The sequence below is a fragment of the Heteronotia binoei genome, chromosome 9, assembly GCF_032191835.1.
Source record: "Heteronotia binoei isolate CCM8104 ecotype False Entrance Well chromosome 9, APGP_CSIRO_Hbin_v1, whole genome shotgun sequence".
Classification (NCBI taxonomy): Eukaryota; Metazoa; Chordata; class Lepidosauria; order Squamata; family Gekkonidae; genus Heteronotia; species Heteronotia binoei.
The window spans coordinates 20,914,469-20,924,553 of record NC_083231.1 but is presented as its reverse complement, the minus strand read 5'-3'; the positions used below and the strand labels follow the sequence as shown (position 1 = coordinate 20,924,553).

The 10,085-nt window shown below is 42.7% G+C and overlaps 1 protein-coding gene across 2 annotated transcripts in view; it reads right to left on the bottom strand.

Moving 5' to 3' along the window:
* Positions 1–654: 654 nt before the first annotated feature.
* The window catches only part of NWD2 (NACHT and WD repeat domain containing 2), an 89,539-nt gene continuing 80,108 nt past the window's right edge, over positions 655–10,085 (bottom strand). For both annotated transcript variants that reach the window (XM_060246246.1, XM_060246247.1), the window contains 3 exons: positions 8,255–8,399; positions 7,214–7,803; positions 655–5,826 (listed from right to left, as the gene is read on the bottom strand). In XM_060246246.1, the coding sequence (XP_060102229.1) occupies positions 1,888–5,826; positions 7,214–7,803; positions 8,255–8,399 (4,674 nt within the window). In that variant the 3' untranslated portion in view covers positions 655–1,887. The remainder of the gene's footprint in view (positions 5,827–7,213; positions 7,804–8,254; positions 8,400–10,085) is intronic.

The following is a 10,085-nucleotide window of genomic DNA, read 5'->3' as shown; positions in this document are numbered from 1 at the left end:
GTAAAACTAAGGAACTGGGAGACCCGGGTTTGAATCCCCGTTCTGTCATGGAACATCAATGGGTGACCCTGGGCTTGTTATTCCCTCTTAGCCTAAGACACCTCAGAAGTTACTATTGTGAGGAAAAAACGGAGGGAAGAATGACTGATGGAAGCCACGTTGGGTCCCCATTGGGGAGAACAGCAGGCTATAAATATCGACATAAACAAGTATGCTATCTGTACTGGACAGCAGAGGGTTTTTTTGTAGCAGGAACTCCTTTGCATATTAAGCCACGCACCCCTGATGTAGCCACTCCTCTTCTTACGAGGCCTACTGTAAGCTCTTGGAGGATTGGCTACACCAGGGGTGTGTGGCCTAATATGCAAAGGAGTTCCTGCCACTAAAAAAAGCCCTGCTTGACAGGCAGGGCATATGTTTTGTAATCGCCAAGAGGTGTGGTTCTTAGGATCAAAGCTTTATCCACCTTAGATTCAAGTACTTTGGCTTAATGGAGTCATGGACCGGGGTGTCAGAAAACATGCAGCCCGGTATTGGTTTTAACTGGGCTAGCCAAGTTGAATTAAAAAATAATGGACTGTGTTTTTTAACTTCTACCTTGTAATGGGTAAAGTTCCATTTTTAAAAGGCCATGAACAGTCTTAAAGCAGGAAGTGAAGAGGCATAAATACTTTATCTAGAAGTAAGAAATTCATTACAAAGTGGAACAGCAGATAACCCTTTGGGGCAGCCAGAATTTTTCAGCACATACGCAAGCATAATGTTAGTCCCAGAGTATTTGGTGGTCTGATCTGTGTTTACACAGGAAAAGATAGGAATGACAGTAAGGCAAACACCTATGAGATATCAAGAGCAGTACAAAGTATGTCTGAATAGGTTCTGTTTAGTGGAATTTCTTGGACTTTCCCGCAACAGAACTAGTGAAACCCTTTGAACACAAAAAAGAGAGAACAGGGTTAAATTGTTTATCCTTAATGCCCCTTTTTTCCTTGGAATCCCCCCCCCCCCGAAACCCAGTACTGAAATACACCATGAAAGAGACAGAAAAATAGCACAATTAAGTTCCCTTCTTACATGATCTAGTTAATAAGTAATTCCTATCACTTGTATCTTTGTAACAGGAAAAAACTGTTAACAGAAGTCCAGACGTACACTTTTTTTTGTAATTTTCAGTTATTAATCGATTGACTAACTCACAACTGCCTTATCTTTAGAGGACCAGCATCTCCTGCATTTTTCTGCTGAATACAGGCACAAGCCAACCAAAGTTAAACATCGTTACTGCCCATTGATCTGAGAAACTGAAGGAGACGGTACTATGAAATCAATGGGACAGAAGCGCTAAACTGTGTCGCCAGCTCTTTTTAAATAACAACAATAAGAGCGGCAAGTACTTCTAATGCTTTACAGAATGCATCAAGTCTTCCAGGTTTGACATCTTGTCGTTTGCACCATGGTGTGAATAAAATTTGTTTTTGCAAGTGGGCGACAGCTCAGGGTAGCTGAGGATTTCAGGTTTGCAGCTATCTAGGTTTAAAAATGGTTGGCCAACCTCATTCCAATATGAAATGTCACGTCATCTCTTATTAAAAGTGATCGCCTTTAAAATATCCTCCCTCCCCCCACACACAAAAAAATTCTATAATGGCAAAAAAGGAAAAATATGATCATATTGCTAGGAATTTTTTTTCCATTCAAGACTTTGGACCAAACCCCGTATTTATTCTATGGTTTTTTTTTAAAAAACAAACAAACCCTGCAGCCTACTGAATAAACAACTATTTTAAATTTACTCCCTCCCCGATTTGTTCAAACCTAGGCATCATCAATGAGATAAGCAGCAATCTCTTCAGTGTGAAGGTGAACGAGTTTCTCATTTGTTGATGGTCAGTTGTCAGCTGTGAACCCATGCCCTCTGCAGTCAATGGCAGAACACACTTTATCATAGCAATAGTTGTGTTTTTTGGTTGGGGTTGCTTCGCCTGCCTCGGGGTCCGTCACTGTGATGGGACTGTCTCTTGAGAACACCTCAGTGGATTCTCTCCAGATGCAGTCCACCGTCCCCTTGAAGCTGTAATTGTGACACTTTGGTCTAATCACTTGTGTTGTGTTGCTGAAAATCTGCCGGCTGTTTGAAGTAGCAATTTTAATTTTCAGGGCTGCATCCACTCGGTCCACTACGGTGTAAGTGCCTATGCTCCCATCATCAAAGCCTACAATGATGTTCAAGTGTCTCTGGGAAAGAGCGAGGAAAGTTGGAGTTTTGTAAAGGGAACAAGCACCGATGTTCTTGCCGTCTGCCAGCCTCATTACGATTAAGATGGAGATTGCGCCGTTATCGTCATCCTCGTCAGTAGTGCGGAAACAAATATATACAAGATAGCGGCCATCTCGAGACAACTTCTGCCTCCAGATTATGCCAGAAGCATGGACAACACGGAGTTTGCCACTGTGAAGGTCAAGGACATTGATATTTTCATCACCGCGGGATATGATTCCCAACTTTCCATTGGGAGATATTTCAAAATCCTCCAGAGTCTTTAAGAAAGTATTAGGGAGCTGCACTCGTCTGCAGATGACTTCCTCTGTAAGACTCCAGATGTTCACAGTTTCAGTAGATGTTATAAAGACTACGATATCAGGGCAATCGGGAATCAGTTTGATATCAATAATGCTTATACCATCATCACAACAGTACTTCTTGGTTATACTTCCTGTCCAAAGGCTCACTGCCAACACTTTATTCTTTGTCATCCCGACTACAAATGTGTTAGCAGTGGTTATAAATGCATTCTGTAAGGCAACGAGAATATTGCACACTCTGTGACCTGTGGCCAGCCTCCAAACCCTTGATGCATTTTGCTCACACAGTGAGATGACAAACTGGTCATTGTGTGTTATCAATAACTGACTTATCCTTTGTCCACTGATGCGGAAGAGATTCTCACCAGAACCAGTGTGCCATACGTACTGGCTGCATTTGTCATCTGATGTCACCATCAGCTCTCCAGTCGAAGTCAGCACACAGTTTTCAACAAGGCTCTCATGCTTAAACACAGCTTCAATGAATCCAGTGCCAAAGTTCCACTTGTGTATCGTTTCAGACCCATCCAGTGTGTAAATTACTTCACCTCGGGTAGGCAATACCAGCCTTTGTATAGGCTTGCCGGTTTTGTCAATGTTTGACATAGCAGTTATGATATCTATATCCCAGATAGAAAGGACACCACTGGTAGACAAGGATAGCAGCATGTTATGGTGATTTGATTTAATTAATCGGACTATGTTTCCTGAGATTTCCTGTAAGCTTGCCATACACTGTCCTGTGTCTCGCCTCCAAACAAAAATAGCAGAGGTATTTTCAATAGAAGCAATGATGCAGTCACCATTTTTGGACAACACAGCTGATACAAAACGCTCATTGTGTTTAGCTCTAAATTTCTCGGCTATTTTCCACATGCTGGTATCGAGAAGCTCTATACTGAGCGCCTTACATATTAAAATTGCACTTTGGTCTTCAGCAAGTTCAATGCTGACAAATTCACTGTCCCCTCGCTTTAAATCAAAATCATCTGTTAGTTGGGGATTAGTCATTTCCTCGGTGTTCCAAATAGAGGCGCCACCTTCATTGTCCACCATCACCATTTCTTGAGCTGTGTCCAGCACGAGAAGATACTTCACAAACCCACCAGAAAATTCAGAGGTCACTGTGGCCAGTTTGTCTCCACTACCTAAATGGAATATAGAAGCAGTGTTCAAGTACTGTCCACAGAAAGCATACATTCCATCTGGGGAACACTGGACACAAGTCACTTCATACCAGCAGTGGAACTGATAGAGCGGCCATCCATAAAGTAGATCTATCACAGTAATGTCTTTGCTAGCCTCTAACCAAGAAAGAGCATGATTTACTGATAGTGTAAATCCATTTATGAAACCGCAGCCAACGCCAGCCCCGCCATGTTTTGATCCCTTAATTTCTACTTCAGACAAAAGGCAGGAATTTAGGTTATCGTAAATCAAGAGTGTGTTCTTTGTTGTGGCTACTACGAGATATTTTTCATCACTTGTGAGCTTCATGCCTAAGATAACAGACTGAGCTGTTGTAATCTGCCTTAGTAGCTGTCGACTTTCTACATCCCAGGTGCTGATGGAACCATTTTCCAGAGCTACAATGACCATACTTGGATTAAAGGTAGGCAGGATTTCAGTGACTTGACTGCAACTGGAAGACAGAGGCAGTCTCTCAGGGCTGTAAGTTACATCCATAGAAGAATGTAAGGGAACAATGGAGCAATATTTAGGACCATCTTTGTCACATTCCAGAAGAAGCTGTCTCAGTTTAGGCAAGGAACTTACGACAGGAAGAAGCCTCTGTTGCAATTCCGCAGACAGCGTGCCTGGATATTTTATCACTTTGTATTTTATGCCACGGAGTGTGGTTACAAGGAACTTCAACTCTTTTTCTTGCGAGTAGCTGTAGGCCAACTCCACATCAGCAAGGGCTTTGTCGAATTGCCCAATTTTAATCATGGTGTAAAGCCAACTGAAGTTCATAATGACGCCATATAACATGTCATCCGTTTTCCCACATCTTGTCAAATGATGCAAAAGCTCTGTCATTTTCCTGTGGTTAACAAAAAATATGTCAGGCTCTAACGGGTTACATTGGAACACCCAGGGCTGATCAGGAGACTGCCTGTCAAACACCGTCTGATCCATGACATGTCTGTCATCATTGTTCATGCTTCTACTGTCACTGTCGAAGCAACCATTCAGATATTGGTCTTCACCGTAAAGAGATTTCCTTCTGCCACCAGACCATACTCCAAGGAAATACTCAGCCATCACAGTATGCATTTCGTTAACGTCTTCCTTGTTGTGAAGATACATTTTTTGAGCAATAAGGTGCAGGTGCCTGTTTGCCCACACAAGGAGAGTAACATTTTTAACTTGACGTTCTACCAGGTATCCGGTAAGTCCTTCCTTCAGCCTTGCAATGTAGATGTAAGGTACCCGTAATGGATTATGTTGCCTGATACTCTCGTTTAGTTCCAGCATAACGGTATTATCGAGGGCTAATATATCTTCCAATTCCATCTCGCTTAAACCAGACTTGGACATGGTGACGTAGCCTAGAGCTCGCGACAGGAGTCTCACTCCACAGCTTTTCTCTAGGGACCAAAAGGTTTGCTCTATACTATCATGGACGGTAGTACAGAGGGAGGTCTCGTCCACATCTTTGTGAGATCTCCAGTTCCGGACCTCCCTGAAGGTTAAGTTTACAAACATTGGGAGAGTGCATTTAGAAAAAGCTTCATTGACATAGATTTGTTGGCCTGACGTGACTTTTCTTTTAACTCGGAGCAGCTGCTGCTTGAGAACTTGACTACACATTTTTCTGTCCCTAGGCGTCAATTCGATGTAGTTGTCTTCATCATGAATAAGGCACCTCAGTTTTTGCAGTATTCCGTGTTTGTTCGGCAGTGTTGAAATGATTATTCGCACAGAACGAGGGAGATGGACAGGGAGCCACCACAGTTTTCTAGCATCATCGTTCTCTGAAAGATGTTCTATGGCATCAAATATCATAACTAGTGGTCTATGAAATGAAGATTCATTCAAAAGGTTTATAAACAAGTCCCGGAGGTCGTGGATTTTTTTTGGGTAACTTTGTACGAGGCATCGGTAATTAATCGCTAACTGCTCACAAATGCTTTGAAGCAGGTTCCTAAGATCTGCGCTCATCTCTGTGGATCCCAAAAACCTTATAACTACCACGGGATCAGATTCTGGTCCCATCTCTTCCTTCAGCCAACCATACGCCTACAAAGAAAGAAACATGATTAAATTAATACTTGTGTTTTTAATGCAAACCACAGGAAAAAAATGTGATCAAATCACATTCAAGCAATTATTGTGTTTTTAACTATTAAAATGTTAGCTTTAAGTGGAAATAGTATACAAACACTGAATAGCAGCAGGATCTAGTTTGTATAACAAGGTTTTCTAACCAGATCTTCAGCATTGCTACATCCAGTTGACATCAAGTAGCTTACGATTACTGTCCTTCCTCAAGACATTACCCTTGTTTCCCTCTTTTTTCTCCCTTATTACAAACTTCCCTCCATTGTTACAAACTTCAGGAGCAGTAACAGGCCAGCTCATTGGGATACTGAGTAAGTGAAGAAATGTAATACTGTCAACGGAATATGCAGTGTTTTTTGTAGCAGGAACTCCTTTACATATTAGGCTAAACCCCCCTGATGTAGCCAATCCTCCAAGAGCTTACAGGGCTCTTAGTACAGGCTATTGGAGAATTGGCTACACCAGGGGGGTGTAGTCTGATATGCAAAGGAGTTCCTGCTACAAATAAAGCCCTGAGCATACGTGAGATTCCTCTTCCACTGAAATCACACTTTCCCTGGCCATCAATTAAGGTATTTTGTAGGTTCTTCCCCAGAATGGTCCACTACAAAATAGTCTTTTCTGTAGTGACTTTATGGTTATAGAACTGTTTTTACAACTATATTCAACTGGCACCATCATTACTATTTTTAAAGCATCAGTTGAATTCCATTCCATGCTTGCTAGCTTTAAATGGAGGAGGGACTGCGGCTCAGTAATACAGCATCTACTTTCCACCCCTGGGTGCCTGCAATTAAAAGGATCTGGAAGGAAGCACAGTGAGAGATCCTGAGACCAGGAGAAGCCAGTGCCAGTCAAAGCAGACAATACTGAACTGAGAGAGACCAGTTGTCTGACTCAGCAACTTTGTGTGTAATTATATTTCAACATCTCTAATGTGACGTCTATAGATGTGTTGGCTGTCTAACCTTTTTGACTTGTTACTGTTGAATTTGATTACATATTTTTAACATGTTGCATGTTACATTTTAAAGTTGACTCGAGAGGGTTTTTTTGGAAGCAAAAGGCAAGAGTTTGGATCCAACCAGCTTTTCTACTCCTGAAAAAGGGAGGGGGGATCCCTTTGATCACTGAAAAAGAGCTTTACTGTGGGTCAGGTGATCAGCGTAGACAAAAGCCATGTGAGATGGTGGTTGTAACTGGCCGAGATTGATTTTTTTAAAAAAGAAAAGCTGGCTAGATCCAGCCCAAGGTAAACATTTCTAAACAGACAAAGTATTTCCTAAGTTAAGATTACAATAGCACAACAAATACACAGAGGAGGTTTGCATGTGTGCAGGTTTACCTTCTTTGCCAGTTCTGCTAATAAAAAAGTTTTTCCAGTGCATGGTCCTCCATATAAGATGAGAGGGTTAATGTGGCCCATTTTCCTGGGCAGAATGTATTTGTGCATAATGTTCATAGCGTCACACTTGTACTCATAGAACGAAGAGTATGTTCTACAAAGTGAGGAATGCTGAAGGATTTCATCATAGAGCCAGTCTGTCTCTATGTCAAAATTTTGCTGCACGGTGGCTTGGATGATATCGACCATGTCTTCGTAGAACTGTTTGCCAAGCCCTTCGATGTAGTGGTTCTCCACTTCTTGAGTGTAGCCGTATTTGATGTCGCAGTGGGTGACGGAAGTGTAGACTCTCAGATTAGAAGAAGCAACAATGGTAGGAACAAATTCATCCCTGAGTTTGATGAGTTTCTCGAGAGCTTCTGGGTCTCGCACGAATTTCCCGCCACCGTGAAGAACGTCCATGTATTTCTCCATCTCTGGGATTTTAACAAAGCGTTCTATGTTGGCAATCTTCCGAATGTAGCAAACGCACTTCTTTAGGAAAGCTGGGGTTTGTTTTCCTAAGGCAAAATCAAATTCATCTTCGATAGCTAGGAGGGGATAAAAAGAGCAAAAGGAAATCTAAAGTTCCTCTATAGCACAGTGCCAAAGTGCTCTGATGCATCTTAATTTGCGGCCACATAAGCCTTCTCCAACCCTTCCCCTGCTTTCTGCTACAAATAATAGAATCATAGAGTTGGAAGGGACCTCCAGGGTCATCTGGAAGCCCTGCAAAGATGTTGGAAACCCTGCAAAGGAGGGATCAGTGTTCTATGAATTGCTTTCCCCAATCTCTTGGTCATGCAAGAACATGATTAAGAGACAGAAACTAGGAACCGCTGCTTATGAAATGCACAATTAATAATTACAGTTCAAATGTAAGGGATAAGTTTCCCTTTTTTTTTTTCCTTTGGACACGCTTGATTGCTCACTGATACAAGCTACAGCTGATTACCGGTGGAAAACTGTTTATACACAGTGTGCCTTCCCTGAAATGTTTACCCGAGGAAAGGTATCTCTTTGCATGACTGTGTTTCATTTTCCCTTTTTCGTGCAGCATCTTCACGGCCGTCTTAAATATCATCTTAATCTCTTCTGATATTTCCTGCCACTTGATCTCATTCCCAGGGTTTGGAGATGCTTCCACCTTTAACAACAACAACAAAAACAACAACATTTGTTAAAATGAAGTTGCCGACTTCAGTGTCTGCGTATTCACAAGCAATCAGGGCTGTATTCAAAGAAGAAACTGACAACATATTACAACAAAATAGCTAAAACAATCAGAGCTGGATTAACAATTAGGCCAAGTAGACACTGGCCTATGGGCCCCCATGCCTTTAGGGGCCCCGGGCTGGCTTTTCCCCAGTTTCTCCCTTGCTTGCAGCTCTCTCAGCCTGCAAGTGCAGACAGCAACTGAGCTGTTCTATGCCCAACTTGCCTGGTGCAGCTGCTGCTGGCGTTGTCGCCAAATTTGCTTCTTTCTGCCTCTCCCCTGCAGCTTTGGGCTTTTAAGAAAGTGCCTGCAGGCTGCAGTGGGGACCGTGAGCTGGGTACTCAGATTCTGAGATAACTTGCAAGGGCCCCCCAAGATTTCAACTGCCTAGGGGCCTCCACAGGGTTTAATCCGGCACTGAAAACAATTCAGAGAAGTTCCCCTAGAACTGCCTCTACTCAAATTTTATTTATTTTGCAGGCAATGTGAAACGGAATTCTAACACACAATATCTGAAAATCTGGAGGCACAAATAATATAGTTGGTTGTAAAACATGTGCAAGAATACACAAGGGCTGGTTTATACATGCATGTTCCCAGGGCTTGTTTTGTAGCAGGAACTCCTTTGCATATTAGGCAACACACCCGATGTAGCCAATCCTCCAAGAGCTTGCAGGGCTCTTAGTACAGGGCCTACTGTAAGCTCCAGGAGGATTGGCTACCTCAGGGATGTGTGGTCCTATATGCAAAGGAGTTCCTGCTACAAAACCCCCCTGTATATTCCTTACTTGATGACTGCACCTTCATCAACCTGAGTGTGTTTGTCAAACACAGCTACATTGTACAGACAGAGTAATAATGCCTTGAATCATTTGAAATGTAGAGCTTTTCAATGGAGGTAGTTGACATATTCAGCTGCTATTTGTCAAATGGACAATAATCAAGGCTTGGATCGACATTTGTAAAAGAATGAGCTGTGAAATAGTGTCATACAGGGCTTTTCTGAGCAGGAACACAGTTCCAGCTGGCTTGGTGTTAGGGGGTGTGGCCTAAGATGCAAATGAGTTCCTGCCGGGCTTTTTCCACACACACACACAAAAGCCCAGGGCTTTTTTTGTAGCAGGAACTCTTTGTATATTAGGCCACACACCCCTGATGTAGCCAGTCCTCCTGGAGCTTACAAGGCTCTTTTTTGTAAGCTCTTGGAGGATTGGCTACATCAGAGGGGTGTGGCCTAATATGCAAAGGAGCTTCTGCTAGAATTCCACCCCTGGTATTTAGCTCTAGCATGCAACCGGGTGGTGGTGGTGTGGGAGGGAGGTTGATGTGAACTGGGGTTGCCATGCTAAAGGCTTGTCTTTCCCTGCTGCTGGGGCTTAAAGCAGCTCTGGGGAGTGGCATTTTTGACTGAGGAGACAGCAGAAAAGAAGAGCCAAATAACACATCTGGAGCGCCAATGATGCCCCCCCTCCCAGTTCCTTGTAGTTTGACCTTTCCTATCAAACTGAAGTGAAGACAGTTTTTCTTGCTTGGATAGTAAGACAGCTGCAAGCACGAAGCTGTTTTATGTGCGTTTGTTTAACAACTGGAGCAATTTCTCATTAAGAAACCTTCAGT